This window comes from Ovis canadensis, chromosome 16 (genome assembly GCF_042477335.2).
Source record: "Ovis canadensis isolate MfBH-ARS-UI-01 breed Bighorn chromosome 16, ARS-UI_OviCan_v2, whole genome shotgun sequence".
Lineage (NCBI taxonomy): Eukaryota > Metazoa > Chordata > Mammalia > Artiodactyla > Bovidae > Ovis > Ovis canadensis.
In genome coordinates, this window is record NC_091260.1 from 46,760,794 (window position 1) to 46,784,102 (window position 23,309).

The 23,309-nt window shown below is 39.9% G+C and overlaps 1 protein-coding gene across 1 annotated transcript in view; it reads left to right on the plus strand.

The window, feature by feature from the left end:
- MROH2B (maestro heat like repeat family member 2B) overlaps positions 1-23,309 on the plus strand; it is a 77,956-nt gene that overhangs the window by 22,651 nt on the left and 31,996 nt on the right. Inside the window, exons 12-24 of the mRNA XM_069556579.1 lie at positions 1,010-1,132; positions 1,851-1,964; positions 3,961-4,117; positions 4,254-4,294; positions 4,922-5,063; positions 5,605-5,648; positions 9,291-9,398; positions 12,618-12,734; positions 15,924-16,031; positions 16,609-16,761; positions 20,372-20,398; positions 21,675-21,794; positions 22,024-22,103. Coding sequence (XP_069412680.1) covers positions 1,010-1,132; positions 1,851-1,964; positions 3,961-4,117; positions 4,254-4,294; positions 4,922-5,063; positions 5,605-5,648; positions 9,291-9,398; positions 12,618-12,734; positions 15,924-16,031; positions 16,609-16,761; positions 20,372-20,398; positions 21,675-21,794; positions 22,024-22,103 — 1,334 coding nt within the window. The remainder of the gene's footprint in view (positions 1-1,009; positions 1,133-1,850; positions 1,965-3,960; positions 4,118-4,253; positions 4,295-4,921; positions 5,064-5,604; positions 5,649-9,290; positions 9,399-12,617; positions 12,735-15,923; positions 16,032-16,608; positions 16,762-20,371; positions 20,399-21,674; positions 21,795-22,023; positions 22,104-23,309) is intronic.

Genomic DNA, 23,309 nt, shown 5'->3' on the forward strand with positions numbered 1-23,309 from the left:
CCTTGGAAGAAAAGCTATGACCAACCTAGACAGCATATTAAAAAGAAGAGACATTATTTTGCCAACAAAGGTCCATCTAGTCAAAGCTATGGTTTTTCTAGCAGTCACGTATGCATGTGAGAGTTGGACTATAAAGAAGGCTGAAAGTCAAAGAACTGATACTTTTCAACTGTGGTGCTGGAAAAGACTCTTGAGAGTGCCTTGAACTGCAAGATCAAACCCATCAATCCTAGAGGAAATCAGTCCTGAATATTCATTGGAAGAACTGATGCTGAAACTCCAATGCTTTGGCCACTTGATGTGAAGAACTGACTCCTTGGAAAAGACCCTGATGCTGGGAAAGATTGAAGGCAGGAGGAGAAGGGGATGACAGAGAATGAGATGGTTGGATGACATCCCTGACTCAATGGACATGAGTTTGAGTAAGCTCTGGGAGTAGGTGATGGACAGGGAAGTGCTGCAGTACATGGAGTTGCAAAGATTAAGACACAACTGAGTGACTGAACTGAACTGAACTGAGTGTTTTAGCCAGGATATGTCATGGGAACTAGAAAGAAAGAGTTTGGTTAAAGAGAGCTTTGCTAGTGACACTTAAATCATAACCTTATAGATTACTTCCTGCTCCAACAGGGGTTAATTGTTGTTGTTGTTTAGTTGGTCAGTCATGTCTGACTCTTTTGCAACCCCAGGAACTGTAGCCCACGAGGTTCCTCCATCCATGGCATTTCCAAGGCAAGAATACTGGAATGAGTTGCCATTTCCTTCTCCAGGGGATCTTCCTGACCCAAGGATCAAACCTGGGGTCTGCTGGTTGGCAAGCAGATTCTTTACCATTGAGTCACCTGAGAAGCCCCATCTATTACAGTAATATCATTCAATTTATAGGGTTGTGTTTTTTTTTTTGAAAGATTCCCTCTGAACGACCCATAAATGTTACAGAATAGGAGTATCTAAATTTCCATTCTGCCCAAAGAAGTTAAATATTCTGAATGCATTTTCCCTACTCTAGGTGAGGAACTCCACACTCCTCCTCATCCAAACCATGTGTGAAAAATGCTACATTGAAGCCCGGGAAGGCTGGCCATTGATTGACTACATCTTCACCCAGTTTTCAGTGTCCAGCAAGAATCTGGTACGAAGAGGGTGCCATCCTGAGTGCTGCTCTGCAACGAGTGCAGTTGACTCAACTGGATTTTTAAAAATATCTGCAGTTCAATTTAGTATCTGAAGTCATAGTTAAGCTTTATCACTTTTATTAATAAATTTTTCAGCGTCTAGTGTTCTCAGTTCCCTTCCACTGATACCATTTCTAACTTATCATAAATGCAAGGTAGGTTAAATCACAGTTTTCCCTAGAGAGGGGGCAACCTGGCCTTCAAGGCTGGGGGCTGGTTTGCAGAGAGGCAGAGAAAGCGAATTGTTTCTAGAAAACAGGAAACATCCATCCTTTCTACGTTGGTTCCTTTGGATGAAGAGCCTGAAACACATGTCTAAGATCTCAGTGATCTTACAACCTCCCTGCAAGTGAAATTGCAGTCCACTCCATAGGAAGTAGTGGAAATTTTTGTCCCAGAGAGAAATGGGGAAAGGCCTGAGTGAGAAAGGGGGTAATTGAAGTTCACAATGTTTGTTTTTCTATGAAAAAAGCCAGAGGCGTTTTTGTCTCCCCATTCCTCCAAAGAGCACTTAAAAGCAGGGATTAGATACTGGAGACCAAGGTCTCTGGCTTCCTCAAGCCCTTTAAGCTGAGTGACTTTATCCTCCACCCCAGAGACTAAGAACACACCCAAGCTCAGAGGAGACCAACAACAGGGATTATTAACAAGTCACCTGCTTCATCTTTCTTAAAGGAGAAACCAATAAAACCTAACTCCCAGGAGACTGAAAAGGGAGAGACATCTATCCGAGAAATAAGCCTGGAAGTCTTAAAAACCCTGGACCCACTGGTCATTGGTATGCCTCAGGTAAGGAGCCTTCTGCCACCACTCATAGTTCCTTTGATCACCTTTCTAAAGCTCTGTCCATTTAGGAATAAAGAAGTTGGTACTCCATCTGTCGTCAGCTTTTTGATGCTCTGGCCAGAGAAATTATATGAGAATATTCAAGGCCAGCACATAATGGTTTCTCAAAAACAGGTGTTAAATTAGCTACATACTCTTTTATATCTGGAGGCAAATGGCAGTTTTTAAGCATCTTAATATATTGTTTCTCTTCTTCCCCCAATGTATTTAGACATATTGTCAAGTAGTAGTGCAGTGTATACTAAACTTACCCCCATTTACCTGGGAATGTGTTAAAAGCACACATTCTCAGACCTCACTAGAGGTCTGAAATAACCTGAACCTCAGGAACTTTGGGATCTGCGTTTTGCTTAAGAAAAACAACCTGGGAAAGGATTTAATGGACACAAATACATGTCACAGCCAGAAAACAATCTACAGACCAATTTAAGTGAATCAGAGGCTTTATCTAGGATGGTATTTTAAGGTGTGATTGTAGATTACCTGCAATATTTATTTAAAATGCAGATTTCCAGGTCACATGGCAGACCTAAATGAGTCAGCATATCTGGGCATGGGGCCCATGAGTCAGCATGCAAATAAGTTCCAACATTTCTGATGCATATTAAAGTTTGGGGAATTTCTGATCTGCAGTGGCATCCCACTCCAGTACTCTTGCCTGGACAATCCTATGGACAGAGGAGCCTGGTGGGCTGCAGTCCATGGGGTCGCTAAGAGTCGGACACGACTGAGCGACTTCACTTACACTTTTCACTTTCATGCATTGGAGAAGGAAATGGCAACCCACTCCAGTGTTCTTGCCTGGAGAATTCCAGGGACGGGGGAGCCTGGTGGGCTGCCGTCTATGGGGTCGCACAGAGTCGGACACAACTGAAGTGACTTAGCAGTAGCAGTAAATGATGAAAAAGTAGTCTAGAGCCAGAATCATAAAGGGTCTGAAATGCTAAATTCCTACCTTGTCCTTGATAAGCCATTGGAAATTTTAAGCAAGGGCTGAACTTTTGCTAACTGTAGGAAGTCGGTGAATTGACATGAGTAGTCTAAGCACAGAGATTGAGATGACTTTCATAGGGACTGGATATGGGTCATAAAAGTAGGAAGGGAAATATGGAAGGGCATGAGAAATCTTATAATGAAAACAAGGTCCAGGCTTGGTGATTCAGTGGGGTTTCCCAGGTGGCGGTAAAGAACTCACCTGCCAATGCAAGAGATATAAGAGACTTGGCTTCGATCCCTGGGTCAGGAAGATCCCTTAGAGGAGGGCATGGCAACCACTCCAGTATTCTTGCCAGGAGAATCCCATGGACAGAGGACCCTGGCAAGATACAGTCCATGGGGTCAAAAACAGTCAGATATGACTGAAGCAACTCAGCATGTTGGTGATTAAATGCAGATGGCAAAACAAAAGGCAGAGTCCAAGCTGATACCTAGGCTTCCATTAGGACATGAACCGTATTCAAGTTTTCCGAGGGATGTGAAACACACAGACTACAGAAGTTAGCACCTGGAGCACAGACAGCAACACAGTCCATTCGCTATCCATTCCCAATCATTCTCACTTTGGAGAGTTCCACTCCAGTCTTGGAGTTTGGAGAAATATATGGGGCATTTTTGGTTGTCATATTGACAAGGGGCTTAATGGCACTTGGTGAGTGGAGCCTGGCGCTTCCTGCAGTGACCCACAGTGAAGAGTTGTCCTGTCCCAGATTCCAGCAGCAACCCCATGGAGAAACACTGACACTCATGGCAAGTAGCACTTGAAAAAGAATGTGCCCACCAGAGACTGGATTTCATGATTTCATTTTGATTTGGCCCAAAGAGCAAAATAAGAGCAAGTGAGAGGAAGTTTTCTAAACTAGAGGGAAACACACAGTGAGGACCAGGGAGGAATCATGGAAAAAAACAAGCAGCACTTGCACCTTGCCTTTGTTTTCTACAGGTGCTATGGCCCAGAATCTTGACTTTCGTGGTACCTGCGGAATATACAGGAACGCTGGAATACCTGTTTAATATCATCAGGATTCTGTTTATGGCAGAGGAAAGAAAGAAGAATAATGCCAAAGAATCAACAGCACTTGTCATCTCTACAGGAGCTGGTTTGTACAAAGCAAAATATTTCTCTTATGAGAGACTCGTTTCCTGAAGGGCTACAGGGCTTCACTTGTACACCCAACCCCAGTTTGAATTTTTCTAGCCCCCATAACAGTAATGAAAATTGCTTTCTCTTTCTAGTGAAACTTCCTTCACCACAACAGCTACTGGCCAGACTTCTGGTGAGTGAGTTATGAAAAACCAAGGTGGGATCAATTTAAACCAATGAAGATATTTCCAGTTCCAAATAAATGATAGTAAAAGCGACAAAGATACTCCAAACCCAAAGAAACACTAAAAGGGCATAAGAAATGTTGCTATATTAATGACACTCATGAAAATTTACTCCTGGCAAGATTATCTCCTAACTCTGAAATTTTTGTTAAAACTTCATTTATGATTTTTAAATAAGCATAACCTGAATCTGATCCATAAGAACGATTCAAGCAAATTGCATATCTGTTGTTTAGATTTCTCTCTCTCCTTTTGGCCACATATGTGTCAATTACTCCAGTTGTATCTCCACGTGCCCTTATGTAATTCACAGGTATATCTGTTAGTACATTTCATTTATTTTCAGTTGATGCCTTCCATATACTTTTTCACTTTTATCTGCAGAAAAAAATTGGACAGATGGATGTCTAAGTGTTACCTTTGCTCTAGAATAAGTAAGGATCGTCTGTGATGGTCTGTTAAGAGATTATCTAATGAAGGATTCTAGGGAATCCAGAACAATGATTAAAAGGAAAATGTCGGTGAGCCTTTTAAATACCCCTGAGTTGATCATTAATTTTTCTTCCATCCTCCAGGTAATATCTATGCTCGCTAGTGTGGGGAAATTGTGTGGGGCTGGTGCAATAGGACTTTTGAAGATACTGCCTGAGATAATTCACCCAAATTTAGTAGAGCTGTGGAAAACACGCATACCTGAACTCCTACAGCCTTTGGAAGGTACAAGTGCATGGGATCAGGTCTTATTCAAGGAGGCAAGAGCACAAAGAACAAGGCACCTCTTCTGTGTCTTAAGCCATGAGTGTTCATTTTAGACAATAAAAATAGTGACCTTGATATGCAAGGTGGACAGCTCTGTTTTGTCCTAGACTCCTCAGGTTCCATTTCTCTACCAGATACTTATACTGTAAGAAGGCCAGGTGGGTCACATACTTAGCAAGAACTTTTACTTGTGATCTGGTCTTTTTCTTGTATTTAGAGAAGTTTTCTTTTGGTATTATTCTAAAATGTTACTATTCATCTATGCTAGAATATTAAAATACTATCATTCAGTAAGTACTGTTGAAATTGGCAAAAAGCCTGGATTTTTATCATGAACTAGCAATTTAAGATTGCTAACATAGTAATTTTAATCGGAAATAACCATCCTGTGTAGGGAGAAAACTGAAAATGGAACATTAGCATCCAGAGGGAACCTGGCAAGGGAGAAGTACATCTTAAATTTTTTTTATCCCCTTATTGCATCAATTTCTGTTTCTAGGAAAGAACACTAGTATCGTGCTGTGGGAGACCATGCTGCTTCAGGTAAAGATGGCTCCCAGACCAACTGTTGATGATGGGGTGATGAAACCATCTGAAATTACTCACCTTGACCAGAAAGAATTCGATTCCCAAGGGCAGGAAACAGCATTTCCTTTTCTTGAGAAAATTGTTAGACTATTAAATGTGATCGTGTCAACATTGTGCTCTTTAAATTACCATAATTTGAACAACAGTCTTTAGTCTTCAATGTGGTTCAGAATCTAGGACAGTTTTGAAGATTTCACTTACTAATATTTTTCTCCCTCTTTCTTAAATCTTATCTAATTTTTAAGTTTTCTCCTCTTCTTGCAATTGCATTCTTTCACCATTCATACAGAGAAACAGAAATCAACATAATTTCCACTTCTTTGCTCCTAAATACAACTCCATTTCCTCCTATATCTGCCTCTCATTATCTTTTTCCTGATGTCTAAACACTAAAAGACCACATTGCATCCGTTCTCCAGAAAAGAATCTTACTCTCATCCATAACTTTTTGGACTTTGACAGCCAACAGTGCCATAATGTCAAATCCCCAAAACTGCAACATAGGACTTGGACATTAGCATTACAAACAGCACATTGGTTTTAGGAGTCCACAGAAGATCAAGGAGCCCGCAGCCAGGAAGCTTTTAATCCAACAGAGTTTCAGAGCATAAACCATCTATATAGAAATTAACTATTCCTTAATTTTTTATTGAATTTATTGATTTACTGCTGTACAGCAAAGTGATTCTCTTATACATACCTATATATATATATACATATATATTCTTTATTAACATTCTTTTCCATTATGGTTAATCATAGGATACTGAATATAGTTCTCTGTACTATACAGTAGGACCTTGGTGTTTATCCATTCTGTATATAAAAGCTTACATTTGCTAATCCCAACCTCCCACTCCATCCTTTTCCTCTTCCTGTCCCCCTGGGCAACCACCAGTCTGGTCTCCATATCCAAGAGTCTGTTTCTATTTCATAAATAGTCTCACTTGTGTCATAGTTTAGATTTCACGTATAAGTGATACCATACGATACTTGTCTTTTTCTGATTTACGTCACTTAGTAGGATAATCTCTACTCACATCCATCTTGCTGTAAATGGCATTATTTTGTTCTTTTATATGGCTGAGTAGTATTTCATTGTACATATGTACCACACCTTCTTTACCCTTCCATGTATTTATGGGCACTTAGATTGCTTCTGTGTCTTGGCTATTGTGAATAGTGCTGCTATGAACATAGAGCTGCATGTATCTTTTGGCATTATAGTTTTGTTCAAGAGCAGGCTTGCTGTATCATATAGCAATCCTATTTTTTATTTTCTGAGGACACTCCATACTGTTTTCCACAGGGGCTGTACCAACTTACATTCTCACCAAGAATGTAAGAAGGTTCCCTTTTCTCCACACCCTCCTTAGCATTTGTTATTTGTAGACTTTTCAAAGATGGCTGTTCTAATCAGTGTGAGGTAGTACCTCGCTGTAGTTTGTTTTTGTTTGGGGGCAGTTTTGAGGGAGTGTATTTATTACTATTTATTACAGAAAAGGTGTATTTTTAAAAGTAAGCTAAGGGTATTTTTAATGATTTTAAAATTTATATTTTAAAAAGTACCTATCAAGTAACTTTTTAGGATTTTGATTATAAAATTTGCTAGATTTTTTTAGTATTTTAGCTTTATTGGAGTACAGCTGATTGACAATATTGTTTGAGTTTCAGGCATACAGCAAAATGATTCAATTATACATACACATATATTCGTTCACTTTTGGATTATTTTCTCATGTACGTTATCACAGAATATTGAGATGAGTTCCCTGTGCTATGCTGTAGGTCCTTGTTAGCTGTGCTAAGTCACTTCAGTAGTGTCCAACTCTTTGTGATGCTATGGACTATAGCCGGCCAGGCTCTTCTGTCCATGGGATTTTCTAGGCAAGAATACTGAAGTGGGTTGCTACGCCGTCCTCCAAGGGGTCTTCCCAGCCCAGGAATCAAACCCACATATCTTTCATCTCCTGCATTGGTGAGCAGGTCCTTTACCATCAGCACCACTAGGAAGCCCCCCGTGTAGGCTATCTTATACAGTAGATGCACTTGTGTTGATCACAAGCTCCTGGTCTATCCCTCCCCTTCCTATGTTTCCCTTTGGTAACCATAAGTTTGTTTTTGATATCTATGTTTACTTCTGTTTTATAAATAACTTCATTTGTATCTTTTTTAAAAATTATATCTTACATAAAAGTGATATCACATGATATTTATCTTTCTCTGACTTACTCAGTATGATAATCTCTAGATTCGTCATGTTGCTACAAATGGCATTGTTTCATTCCTTTTTATGGCTGGGTAATATTCCACAGTATATAGGTACATATCTTTTTTATCCATTTCTCTGCTGATGGACATTTAGAGTTGATTTGTGTTCCTCTAATAATTAGCAACGCTGAGCATCTTTTCATGTGAACTATAATTTCTATAAAATGGCATATTTCAGTGACCTCTCCACAGCACCTCTACCCCTAACACCCCCCTTTCTAAAATCAGAATCTCCAAGAGGGGGTACCTGACAGCTTACAGGTCTTAATGACACCCACAAATGAGTCTTATCCAATATGAGGTTTGAAAGCAACAGCTCTATTCTTCCTGTTCCTTAAGTCTAGAATCTATCTTCCTCCTATATTTATGTTCCTTTATCTCTCCCTCCCTCTGTCAAAATTTCTACCTTGTTTCCCCACTTACCATTTTAAAATAACTGTTCTTACTAGGAAGGAAATTTCTTGAAGCCGTAAGAACATTACTTTCCCTTTCTCCAATCTTGAGTATACTTCTTGGCTTCTTTTTCCAAAACTGTCTACATTTGCTTTCTTCCCTTATAATGCCAAGGTTGTACAATTTTTACTTTGTAAAAGATCCGTTGAATGAATTCTTATTAAGAAAACACGTTCACAAACCTTTTCAAAGGTTTTGACACTGTGTTCTTTCTAAGCTTAAGACAGAGAAAACACAGGAGAAATCATAGATTTTAGAAATTGCAATGGATTTTGCCATCCAAAAAGACAAAAACACCTCTTCGTTTATGGTTCAATGAAGAAAGACATGGGTTCAGATGACTGATTGTGGCCCTGGTTCAAAATAATTGGTGAAATGAGGAATATTTCATTACTCCAGTTGAAGTTGGCAACTTGTTCTTGTACATCTAATTGGTTCTTCAAGGCCTTTAATTCACTATTCCAAAAATGTCTCTTTTTCTTAGTATATAATAAAACAAACTAACTTTGACAAATGGAGTTTTTCCAAATCTACTGAAACCTTGAAAATTGTTAACTTCAATTTAAGTTTCAGATTGGATGAGTTTCTGTTGTAAGTCTTTTAGCAATTTTTATTTAAAAGGAAAATAGAAGGCACTTACCTGGAGTTAACTTCCACTTCCTGTGGATCTGATTCTTACTGGAAATTCAGAACAAAACAGAGTATGCCTTCTAAAATAAGAAGAAAAGTTTCAAAGTAATCAAGTTTTTATGGGAAAAGGAATAATCCCATATAATATACAATTTATACTTCTAGAATATATTGTAACAGAAAAGTAGCAAGAAAACACATTAAATAGTCACATTCATATCTGATTTTTACCTCCTATACCAGTTGCTCAAAGAATCGTTATGGAAGATCAGTGATGTATCCTGGACCATTCAACTGAGTCAGGATTTCAACCAGCAGATGGACAGTTACAGCAACACCTCTGTTGAGAAGGTTGGTTTCTCAGCTCAGAGACCATGCCTTCTAATTTATGACTAGAAACTGTGGTGCCAGTTCCAGCTTGTCTGCAGTGCAATGCAAAGGAAGAAGAAGGGGTTAGGAAAACGCTCCCTTCTGCTTACCTTTATTTGGCCCAAAGTTACAGGGACACAGCCTATCTGCAAGGAAAACTGCTGAGTATAGTGCCTTTAAGATAAATACATGCCTGACAAAAATTTGGAGGTTCTGTTCTAGAGAAGGAAAAAAAAAAAAAAACTGGAGAGCAAATAGCAGCCTCTTAACCATAGCACTGATTTAATGCCAGTTTATGTCTTAGTTTCCATTCCACTGGGCCACTCTTGTGAGGCTGGCTGCGGGAAATAATCTATCTTTTTTTTTTTAATTGAAAAGAAAACAAACACAGAGCACTCAAATTTACATTTTTACAAATTTACGAATTTTCATTCCTCTCTCTACACATGACCTCTACCAAACCCTCCACATTGTAACCGTCCATTCCAAATGGAGTTTGAATTCAGTTTCTACTACTTAACTACAAATGCAGCTTTTGGTAAAATTTTTAACCTTTTCAGAGCCTCAGTATACTGACCAATAAGATGGAAATTTTTCTCTCTCTCTGAGGATTGTATTGTTATAAGGGTTCGATGTGATAAAGTATATAAAGACCCTAGTGAAGTGTCTGGCATGTGGCCTGTGTTCAATAAAAAGTAGATTATGGTTATCACTGTGGTTATATCATTCCAAATTTTTTTTCCCCCTGGAAAAACATTTCCTCAGTCATTAAGGGTTCCCAGTATTGAGTTTTTCTTCCCACAAATCCTTTATTATCAACCTACAACTCTCTTTCATCATTTTCAAATCCTAAATTATTTCCTGGAAAAAACCATTTCCTAAATCATTGTGTTCCCAGGATTAAGTGTGTCTTTCCACAAATTATTAGCAACCTGCAACTCTTCTATGTAATTTTCAAAATTCCCCTCATTGATTGACTCTCTAATTTGGTACAGAGGACTGATTCTCCAAATTGGCCTACCCAGCCTGCAGACACACCCATCAGGAAGATTTGGTGAGCAATGTCTCATCTTATACACAAACCACCCATCTGCATCTTATGTAATGCCATTCATCCAATGGCTCCCAAACCCACAAGATTAGTTCAAGATAATGGTGGTGTGAGTAGACAAAACAATTCAAACAATGAGCTGCCTCGATGGCTCTCAACTATTATGCTTAACATCAGAAAACTAGGAGTGTACCAAGTAGCTTTAAAAGCATGACAACTTTAATGACTTAAAATAAAGGGCACCTAAAAAGCTTTGGATTTCGCAGGTTGACAATTTGGGCTGGACTCAATTGGGAACTCTTCTGATCTCAACTAGCCACACTGAGGTGTACTGGGGATTGGCTGGTCTGGGGTGATCTCATCTAGGACAGCTTGTTTCTGCTCCTTGCAGTCCCTCATCCTGCAGCAGGCTACCGGGGGCTTGCTCTCATGGCAATGATGTGTGCAAGATCCTTGAGGTCTAAGCTCAAAAGGGGCATACTATCACTTCTACCGCATTCCAGCGACAAAAGCAAGTTGCAAGGCAAGCCCAGATGCAAAGAATGGAGAAATAGACTTGTCTTGATAGGAATCGCAAACTTCCATAACAGGGAAGCGTGGACAGAAGGGAGATAGAAAGATTATGGCTATTTTATGATCAACCACAATTTCCCCCCAATTCGGGCTTTCTGATATCTGGGATTCCTAACCAAGTCCCCAGGTGTGAATGCACTATTCATTGAATCTGACAAATTTCAGCAGATAGGCAAAAGGTCAGCAGTGCTGGGAGGCACTGAAGCTATATTATAATATAATATATTTTCCTTCTTTCTCAAATCAATATTCCTGCAGCACAAGATTTTCCCAACTCTTTCCTGCCCTTCTCCCAAGATGAAGCTAAATAGACTCTGGCAGCTTTGGACCTACTCAGGGGATCTTTTGCCTAGACAACTGAGAATGAGTGGATGCTCACTCATCAGATTCTTACTCTGATCAGGTCTACTCTTAGCCTGTTCCACCTGTTTTATAGCCTCATGGCCCCCAATCAGATTAATCTGTACAATTTCTCCTGAATGTACTAACTTGACTTTATCTGTTACACCTAGATTTTCCATTCCTCCTGTGCCATAGATCCTTTCTGATCACTAATGACCACTCAAGAGCTACAATCTTTTGAGCTTTTGGAGCGGGCTTCCAACTGGCCAATTTTTCTCCTTTCTGTGACCAGATGGACATTCTAAATTAAAAGATGCCAGTCTGGTATAAATTGCTTTGTATACCTGCATGTTCATACACCTATTTACAGCCAGACATGTGCTGTAATTTTCAAACACAAGCTACTGCAGGGCTGTCCCTTGCCCCTAGTCAATAACCCTACATGGCCTCCAGTGAAAGATGACAGGAAGCAGTGTCTGTCTTACTTGCCTTTTCTCCACCCCAACACTACAGAAGTGCCCAGCGTAGGGCTGGCATAATGAATCCAACACTCTCACCACCTCTAGAGGGGGTGGAAGCCACAGAATGATTTCTGACATGCTCTATCACCAGTGTTCCTCCACTGGGTGCTTTCCTTCCCCAATTTACTCAGCGTTCATTACTGAAGACACAATGTGTATGTGAAAGCTCTTATGTGACTTTTCTGCTTAATTCCTAACACCAGTCTGACAACACTTCCGGAGAAAGATAATGGTAGAAAAGCCAAGGTATTACTTTCAAAACTACTGCTAAATCTCTTAAACTATAAACCAAGTCAATATACTGTGAAGTTTGAAAATATCAGATGACACTGTCTTCAAAATAACCCAATTTTCATTGAGCATGTTTATTCAATAAGGACTTATTAACACTTATTCGTACATAGATAATCAGTGAAAACCTCTGCTACCAAGAACTGAAATTCTGAGCATTAAAAAACCCAGTAGGTAATAAAAGGTATTATTATGATGGCAGGGCACATGGCATAGAGGAGGGCAGGAGGACACACGCAGCACAGAGCCTGTGGGCAGGGAACACTCTGAAGAAGAGGAAGTACATAAAAGTGCCTGATAAGCAAGCAGTCCTAAGTCAACTCAATGTCTTTCTTATTTGAATAACTATTTTTACTCTTTCTACTTTTTATCAGTCTTGCTTTCCAACTTTTAACATTCTGTTGCTTCTCCTTTGTTTTCCAGAAATTTCTTTGGAAAGCCTTGGGAACCACCTTAGCATCCTGCCAAGATGTGGACTTTGTCAGCTCACAGGTTAAGGAATTTCTGGCTGCTCCCCACCACCTGGGGGACCAACGACAGGTGGGACCACTTTCTCTCTATTTCCTCTCGTGACAATGATAATGAATTCCCTCTGGAAAACCTCGGGCAGTTCTTACATTAATATCTTGCTTATCCAGAATCATCCATGCATACATTCAAAATAGTCCAACAGAGTTTTTCAGAAAAATGAGGCTTCCCTATTTTTTATTATTATTAGAGTATAATTGCTTTACAATGCATTATTTTCTGCTGTACAACAGCATGAAGCAACTATATGTATACATATATATACCCTCCCACGTGAGCCTCCCTCTCACTCACGGTTCTTCCCTGGCTGAGCTCCCTTTGTTTTGTTTTATGGCAGCTTCCTACTAACTGTGTATTTTACACATGGTAGTATATTCTTCACATCTGCGTTTTCTATTTCTGTTCTGCAAATAGGTTCCTCTGCACCATTTTTCTAGATTCCAAATATATGCAATATTTGTTTTTATCTTTCTGACTTCCTTTACTCTGTAGACAGACTCTAGGTCTATCCATGTCACTACAAATGACCCAATTTCATTGCTTTTTATGGCTGAGTAATATCCCATCATATAGGTGTACCACGTCTTCTTTATCCATTCATCTGTTGATGGACATTTAGGTTGAGGCTTCCCTATTTAAAAATCAGTGCTTCATTATCTAATCAGATTTGTGAAAATAGTGAAAAATGAATTTCAGTCACTCCTACTCAACAAGAGTATTTTAAAACTATTTTGACCTTGGCTTTGTAACATAAGGGTATGATTGTAAGTATCAAAATCATTAAATGTGTAAGCTGAAAGTAAGGGTATGTATCATTGGTTTTCCTCCTAGAGAACATATAACCTGGAGAGCTTTTGCAAAGAGCTTTTGCCTATTCCCTACCCTAGCCTAAGCTGGAGAGCATATGTGAATGTGGAAGAAAAAGACGACGTCTGTTTAAGAAACCACCCAGGAGAAAAGACCAGCTAGCAAAAAATAAATTATCATAGTCTGTCTTTTTATATACCCGTCTCAGAAATTCTCAGGTGTTTAGGGTCCTTTCCCTATTGTAAATAGCTAGAAAACACTATACTTACTGAACTTTTAAAACTGACTTTATATTGTCATTAGTTCTTTTTTCCATCTCAGATATTCAGCCTTCAATTATTTCTCATTGACATTGTTCCCAGCACCATTATTTCCTTTCTAGTTGCCCTTTTAGTTCTGCTCTGGGCTAGGAAACAACTAAGTTTATTTTAGATCCAAGCAGACCACATGGCCATCATTCAAAGTCTGAGGGATTCACAAGCCTTAGAAGATGAACTTTATGACATCCACTTAAGCTTCTCAGATTCCTCTTTTACTTAACTTTGCTTCAAGTTCTTGAGTGTATCCTGCACACTCAGATCACTTAGTAAATGGCCTCTGGGTTGGTGAGGAGTTAACATATAACTCTCTAAGTCTCACTGATCAGCTGGCCTTCCTTCTCCCAAGAGTGACTGTCTCACTCAGGTGACACCTAGGCTCTGATTCTGTTGTCAGACCAGCTGGATTCAAATCCTGCCTCAACAACACATTGCCTGCATCCCTCAAGTTCCTCCAAATAAGATAAAGGAAAATAGACTCTTCAAAGTTCTTTTTCACAGAAAATGCTTAGTAAGGAGTTTCAGGAGAGAAGATCTGAAATTACAACTGTGAGGAACTGGAGAGAGAAAATAGATTAAAGAAAACAAATAGGATACGTGTACAGATTTGAGGGCCCCTTGGGGAGTTGAAATCATCTTCTACTCCAGCAATTTTCTCAGTGGTGGCATTTTTTTCCCGGTAGCATCCAGCAAATGAGGTGTAGCAATAGGTGATAGACAAGTATGAGAGTCAGATTTATCCAGGGCCTGGGTTTTTCCAGACTCAGATGTTAGAAAGACAGTGGGACATAGGTCAGCGCTGGAAAGTTGGGGAGGGAGTTAAGAAGTTAGGAAGGTGGGTCAGGAGAGGAGAAACACAGAGCACTGTGAGGTGAGAGGACCCAGAGATGGAGAAACACAGAGGTTTACATCTTAGGATGTAAAGGAACCTAAGGAACCATGACTAAGGAGAACAGACACCAGGCCACCGGCCTTTAAAGATTTCTTCCAAGCATCTCCTGGTAGCAGAGATAAGAAGACCTGATATCTAAGAACAGTGCTGGTTGAGAGCTTGATGACATAAGTCTAGTCCCTGGATTCTCATTCTGGCTCTAGCAGGGTTATGCAACCAAATGAAACAAATCAGGACTCATTAACAAACTGGCATGAAGTTACAGTGGTGAAGTGAGCCTGAAGCAAGTGAGGTGGAAAGAATGTGGGCAAGGGGGAAATATGAACACAGAGTGTGAAACAGGAGCTTTCAACATTTTAACCACCTAAGGGTGAAGTTAACCTTGGGCTTCCCTGGTGGCTCAGACAGTAAAACATCTGCCTGCAATGCAGGAGAGCTGGGTCCAATCCCTGGGTCAGGAAGATTCCCTGGAGAAGGGAATAGAAACCCACTCCAGTGTTCTTGCCTGGGAAATCACAGGGACAGAGGAACCTGGAGGGCTATAGTCCATGGGGTCACAAAGAGTTAGACAGGACTAGCAACTAACACTTTCACTTTTCAAGGTAAAGTTTCAGCAGGAGAGTGATCCTGTAGAAATGATAGTCAACTCCAGCTCAAGAAAACCTCCACTTGCTTCCCACTGGTCTAAGATTAAAAATCCTAAGTATGGAGTGTGGCCTAAAAGATGTTACTCAGACCAACCCCCACTTTCTCTCTGCCCTCATCTTGCACTTTTTTGTTCCATCTGCCCTCCTTGGTGGACCTCAGGACCTTTGCACATACTCTCTCTGTTTGGAACTCTCATTTCCAGGAAGTCCATTGGCTCACTCTCTTGCTTATTTCAGAGCTCTTCTCCATGTCTCCCTTTATGGACAACTTGTCTGGCAACTCTATTTGTATTGCCAACTCCCCCAACTTATAGAAGCTACCCTTTTTCCTTCTTTTCTTACAACACTTATCACCATTTGACATACTATGTATTTATAGGCTTACTGGATTTGCATGTTCACTTTATGTCACTTCCTTGTGACTTCCCCTGGTTTTACACTCAAGAGGATGAGGAGTTTGGTGTGTTCTGTTGACTCCTACATTTCCAGTACCTAGAGTTCCTGATGCATCAAAATGCCCTGTCTTTTCTGATTTTAGGGAATAACATCTATCTTAGGACACTGTGCTGAGAAACACTTTGAAGTTGTCTTAAAAGTTCTTAAAACATTCCAAGATCGGGAAAAGTTTTTCATGAATCGATGTAAGGTAAAAAGAATATCCTTCTCCTCCAAAGCCCTTGGTCATTGCAAAGGCAAGTGGCACTGACTCCATCAGTAGGCATCCTTTCTCCATATCATACTTGCTCCCATCCTCGGGTCTTTATTCCAGGTTGGAACCATCTGAGTCCAAGCCCTGTAGAATGACCAGCTAGATAACAAGTCTCTTCCACTTCCTGTCAGTCATGCTGACCTGGGAGGACCTGAGGAGCTCTGTGTGTGTCTAGTCTTATCCCTCTTCTGGCTCCTCAGGCTACATGGACAGTTTCCATTGCATACACTCTGCTTCCCCTAAAGAAGAGGAATAAATGAGTAGAAATGAATGCAAGCCCTCTCTCAAGTACCTCAAGCCCTCTCTCAAGTACCTCTATTAAAGCCTGGTAGATCCACCACACCATTCTGGGTGTTTAAATTGATATCAGCAAGCACGTCAGCTTCAGACTCATTTTAATAATCCCAGTCCCATTTCTTAACCCCCATAGTGGCCCATAGGATTAGGAAAAATCATGAGAGAAAAAGAAACTCTTTCAGCCATATTTTTCATGTCTCTCTTTTCTCCTCTTCAGGGTATTTTCTCTGGGAAAAAGAGCCTGAGCAAAACTGATGTCATGGTAATCTATGGAGCTGTGGCCCTCCATGCACCCAAGAATCAACTCCTAACCAGGCTTGATCAGGACATTGTATCCCAAGTCCTGTTTCTCTACGGCCAGTGCTCTCGGGTAATAGCCAACATAAGGCTACTTCAATTTCCAAGACTGGGGTTCCCAAACATTACAGGAGCTCAGCTCTTCAAAATCTTCATCCTCAAAGGATACAGACAGAAGGGAAGATAGGATCTGATACATTTGGAAGATGAGAACATATTGTTGTTGCTCAATCACTCAGTCATGTCCCACTCTTTGCCACCCCATGAATTGCAGCAGGCAAGGCTTCCCTGTCCTTCACCATCTCCCAGAATTTACTCAAACTCATATGCACTGAGTCAATGATGCCATCCAACCATCTCATCCTCTGTTGTCCCCTTCTCCTCTTGCCCTCAGTCTTTCTCAACATCAGGGTCTTTTCCAATGAGTCGGCTCTTCGCAGCAGATGACCAAAGTATTGGGGCTTCAGCTTCAGCACCATTCCTTCCAGTGAACGTTCAGGACTGATTTCCTTTATGATTGACTGGTGTGATATCCTTCAGTCCAAGGGACTCTCAAGAGTCTTCTCCAGCACCACAGTTAGAAAGCAGCAATTCTTCAGCTCTCAGCTTTCTTTATGGTCCAGCTCTCACATCTGTACATGACTATTGAAAAAACCATAGCTTTGACTATAGGGACTTTTGTCTGCAAAGTGAGAACATATGGGAAGAGAAAATTTGATTATGAAATGGAGGTGAGTGATTTGTTTCTTTTGTAAGATCTTGGGCAGAGTTCCAAGAATAACAAGGAGAGATAATAAAGCCTTCCTAAGTGATCAATGCAAAGAAATAGAGGAAAACAATAGATAGGGAAAGACTAGAGATGTCTTCAAGAAAATTAGAGATACCAAGGAAACATTTCATGCAAAGATGGGTTCAATAAAGGACAGAAATGGTATGAACTAACAGAAGCTGAAGATATTAAGAAGAGGTGGCAAGAATACAAAGGAGAACTATACAAAAAAGATCCTCATAACCCATATAACCAGGATGGTGTTATCACTCACTTAGAGCCAGACATCCTGGAATGAAAAGTCAAGTGGGCCTTAGGAAGCATCATTATAAACAAAGCTAGTGGAGGTGATGGAATTCCAGTGGAGCTATTTCAAATCCTGAAAGATGATGCCGTGAAAGTGCTGCACTCAATATGCCAGCAAATTTGGAAAACTCAGCAGTAGCCATAGGACTGGAAAAGGTCAGTTTTCATGCCAATCTCAAAGAGAAGCAATGCCAAAGAATATTCAAACTATCACACAATTGCACTCATCTCACATGCTAGCAAAGTAATGCTCAAAATTCTCCAAGCCAGACTTCAACAGTATGTGAACTGAGAACTTCCAGATATTCAAGCTGGATTCAAAAAAGGCAGAGGAACCAGAGATCAAATTGCCAACATATGTTGGATCATAGAGAAAGCAAGAGAATTCCAGAAAAACATCTGCTTTATTGACTATGCCAAAGCCTTTGACTGTATGATCACAACAAATTGTGGAAAGTTCTTCAAGACATGGGAATACCAGACCACTTGACCTGCCTCCTAAGAAACCTGTTTGCAGGTCAAGAAGCAACCATTAGAACTAGACATGGAACAACATACTGGTTCCAAAATTGAAAAGGAGTAAAGCAAGGCTGTATATTGTCACCCTGCTTATTTAACTTATATGCAGAGTACATCACGTGAAATGCCAGGCTGGATGAAGCACAAGCTGGAATCAAGATTCCCAGGAAAATATCAATAACCTCAGATACGTAGATGACGTCACCCTTATGGCAGAAAGTGAAGAAGAACTAAAGAGCCTCTTGATGAAAGTGAAAGAGGAGAATGAAAAAGCTGGCTTAAAACTCAACATTCAAGATCATGGCATCTGGTCCCATCACTTCATGGCAGATAGATGGGAAAACAATGGAAACAATGAGATACTTTCTTTTCTTGGGCTCCAAAATCACTGCAGATGGTGACTGTAGCCGTGAAATTAAAAGACATTTGCTCCTTGGAAGAAAAGGTATGACCAACCTAGACAGCATATTAAAAAGCAGAGACATTACTTTGCCAACAAAGGTGTGTCTAGTCAAAGCTATGGTTTTTCCAGCAGTCATGTATGGATGTGAGAGCTGGACCATAAAGAAAACTGAGCACTAAAGAATTGATGCTTTTGAACTATGGTGTTGGAGAAGACTCTTGAGAGTCCCTTGGACCACAGGATATCAAACCAGTCAATCAGAAAGGAAATCAGTCTTGAATGTTCATTGGAAGGACTGATTCTGAAACTGAAGCTCCAATACTTTGGTCACCTGATGTGAAGAGCCAACTCATTGACCAGGACCCTGTTGTTGGGAAAGAATGAAGGCAAAAGGAGGAGGCAGCAAAGGATGAGATGGTTAGATAACATCATGGACTCAATGGACAAGAATTTGAGCAAATTCCAGGAGATGGTGTAGGACAGGAAGCCTGGCATGCTGTAGTCCATACGGTAGCAAAGAGCTGGACATGACTTAGTGACTAAACAACAACAATGAATCAGTCTTCAAGGATGGATCACTGAATCTGTCATTTTAGACAGATTCTAAATGTGATTGTGATGCTACACACCCAAAATTTTATAAATAATGATGAGAACTGAAAACATAGTTTAAGAAGGTATTTTATATTATATTACTATTAAGTCCATGAAAGTTATGGTAAAAATAAAATAGAAAGGAGATAAAGATGTTTTAGATAAGGATCACTACACTTTAAGATAGGTCAGCTCTGCTAAAATGCAAATTTTGTGCAAGACAATACAGGAAAAACCACAGGGATTATGGGGGAGATGGGATGAATGGTATAATATTCAACAACCCCATCAATGATACAGTTTAAAAAAAACACAACAATTTCATTTTCAAAATTTTAAAAACAGGAAGTAGATAAATACTACTAAAAAATGATAGAAATTTTCCTTAAAAAACCCTGAAGTCAACTGCAATTTATGAGCTATTATGAAATGGTGGTGGGAAGGAAGGATATCTGAAATCCAATAGACAGCTGTAATGCCAGATTTGGGTGAGAGCAGCTCATCACACACAGTAAATTGAGGCAGCTGATGACGTTTGTGGTGTATGTGCAAGTCTTCCTCAGGCCCAGTTCGTCTGGTTCACCTTTTTGCACTCACAGACAAAACTGCACATAAGCAAACTCAAAATTCAGAATATGCTAAAAGTATTCCCTCATACATCAATTTCACTGTAGCAAATTTGCATTTTCAACACAGGCATTGTCAGAGAACTGACTATATCTCAGTTCCAAAATCAGCTTCTCCATTAACTTTCATTTTATAAGTTTTTATTGCTCTTTCTTCCAAGAGCTTTTGTGCCCTTTTTCTTACCAAGGTCTGATAGAGCCTTTTTAAAATGAGAAGCCTGAAATCCAAAGGCTGGAGATCTTTGTGCTGCCTTTTGTAGCTTAGTCATGATTCATCCAGGGCAAAGAATCCAGCAATACACAGGTGTCCCTTTGAAACTGAGGGAGGGAGGTGGCCCCCACCACTTGGAAAGGCTGAACACCCTGTCTCACTGTTGTCATTCAGGTTGATGCGTGGTTCTTTGGTTGGGGCAAAGGAACTCTGACTGCTGCTCTAGTATCTGCCTTTCCTTCTGATTTTTTTCAGGTTCTGGGCATGTCTGTGGTGAACAAGGTAGGTGATATATTTGATATACCTGAATACCTGTGTTTGAGTATAAATATATTTGAATACAAATTATGCTCCCTGAAAGTACAATAAGCATAAATGTTCTCTTGATTTGATTCCACAGGAAAGAATCCCAAAATTTAACTAATTAATCCAACTCTGAAGTCAGGATTCCCAAGCCTAATTTAAGACAGAACAAGGAACTGTATTTGGTTCTAGGTGCTTTGGAAGTTGACTGTAAACCAGAACAGTGTTCTTAGAACTGTGGGTTGTGACCCACCAGTAGATCAGGAAATCAGTTTAATATATCTAATAGATCACAACCAGAAATTTTTTGTAATTAAAAAAAAAGAGGAATAGAAGATAATTTTTGAGAGTTTGATATCAAAACTCCAACTAAAAATCATAATTTTTCTACTTTAAAAATAATTGTAATATATAGTGAAACTGTATATAACTTTCTTCTATATTTTCCAAGTCTCCTGTAAGTGTGTTATCATACTTTCATAATTTAAAAAACAAAAAGAAAGAAAAATGATTATATATAACAATAAGTATCACAAAACTTTTTTTTTACATTTAGTTATCTATTATATACATGCATTCAGTTCAGTTCAGCCACTCCGTCATGTCCAACTCTTTTTGACCCCATGGACTGCAGCACGCCAGGCTTCCCTGTCTATCACCAACTCCTGGAGCTTACTCAAACTCATGTCCATCGCATCGGTGATGCCATCCAACCATCTCATGCTCTGTCATCCCCTTCTCCTGCCTTCACTCTTTCCCAGCACCGGGGTCTTTTCCATCGAGTCAGTTTTTCACATCAGGTGCCAAAGTATTGGAGCTTCAGCTTCAGCATCAGTCCTTCCAATGAATATTCAGGACTGATTTCCTTTAGGATTGACTGGTTGGATCTCCTTGCAGTCCAAGGGACTCTCAAGAGTCTTCTCCAATACCACATTATATGTGCATTTTATATATATATTTATATAGTTCATATAAGTATCAGGTAAATTTATAAACTATTTCCTATTTTGATTCTGATTAGAAATGTTTGAAAACCACTGTTCTAGAAAATCCTCAGTCCATGGTGGAGGCAGGGGTTGAGAAACCATAGTTTCTCAACTTCCCTGCAACTCGGATCTGGGACTAAGGTGAAAATGGCAAAAGAAGCACAGTGTCACTGCTGTCTGGGTACATATTTCAACCATAGGCCAAACATTTGCAGAACTAGGTGCGGTGCCTAAGACCCTGACTTGCATTGTGAGTCATTTTCCTTTAGGACATGGATCTGCAGATGAGTTTTACCAGAAGTATCACAGAGATTGGTATTGCTGTCCAGGATGTTGAGGATGAGAAGTTCAAGTTTTCCTACAAGGAGGTGCTGCTGGGTTACATGCTGGTGAGTGTGCAGGAAGGACATGGGCAAGATCCTGAGAAGTTAATTACCAAGAGAGCAAGTTGTCTTTTTTCTTTTTCAAGTGGGTAAAACTCACCAGTCCCTAGGAACAGAATTTTGCCATGGTTCTGCCTGAGGGCACCCAACAGTCCAATGAGGCTTCCACCTCAAAGTGTCTAGAAACTCCCCTAGTCCTCCCTGAGACGGTTCACCGGCCTTGTGTGTGTTGCAGGATTTCATCAGGGATGAGCCTCTGGATTCCTTGGCCAGCCCTATTCGGTGGAAAGCCTTAATCGCCATCAGATACCTCAGGTAGAGAATTTTTTGTTTTTTCTCAGTGAAAAAAAAAAAACTTTCCTCCCCATATACTCATTCTGATCAACTGACATTGATCAGTGCAGACTCTAGCACACCATCACTGAAAGGACACAGTTCATCAATGTGTGCATGTTACCTAAGTTGCTTCAGTCATGTCTGACTCTGTGTGCCCCTGTGGACTATTGGCCCCGAGTTCCTCTGTCCATGGGATTCTCCAGGTAAGAATACTGGAGTGGGTTGCCATGTCCTCCTCTAAAGGATCTTCCTGACCCAGGGATCAAACCCATGCCTCTTATGTCTCCTGCATTGGCAGGTGGGTTCTTTTACCACTAGTGCCACGTGGGAAGCCCAGTACATCAATAGGTTATCTCAAATGGGAGCTTTTTCTTTTTCCAAAGTGATAGAATTAACTGAAAGCCTGATCATTTGATGACTGACAGGGACTAGCAAACTGCTTATAAAAGTCAGATTTATTGATATATGAGGACTGAAATTTCTGTGCAAAAATAATTTCTCTTGGCCTATAGGCAAATTTTAATCTTTCCATAAAAACTTATGAAAGCCTTAATCACACCCAGGTTTGGTTAGCAGCACTATGCCTGAAGAAAATGATAATTTTAAGCACATTTTAAAAATAATATTTTCCCCTGCAGTAAAAGAAATAGAAGTTCACTGTTAAAACTTGGATACTGCAGAAAGTCTTTAAAAATAGTAAAAATTACACCTAACCCTACCCTATTATCAAAATTTTGGTATATTTTCTTCAATTCTTTATTCTTAATTGCCCATGTTGATTACAGAGCTGAGATTCTGCTCTGCATATAATTTTTATCCTGTTTTTTTCCCTCATGTTACATATTCCCATGTCATTACCAATTCTTCACAAACATCACTCATTTTTCATTAAATTTTTTATTGTGTAAAATATACATGTTTATCATCTTAACCATCTTTAAGTGTACAGTTCAGTAGTGTTAAGTACTTGTACATGATTGTGCAACCAATCTCCAGAAATCTTTTCATCGTTCAAAATGGAAGTGCTATACCCATTAATCAACTCTTCATTTCCTCCTTCCACCAGCCCTGGCCACTACTACTCTATAGTCTGCCTCTGCGAATTTTATACTTTGGGTAACTCATGCCACTAGCATCATGTAGTATTCATCTTTTGATGCCTGACCTGTTTTCCTTAGAATAATG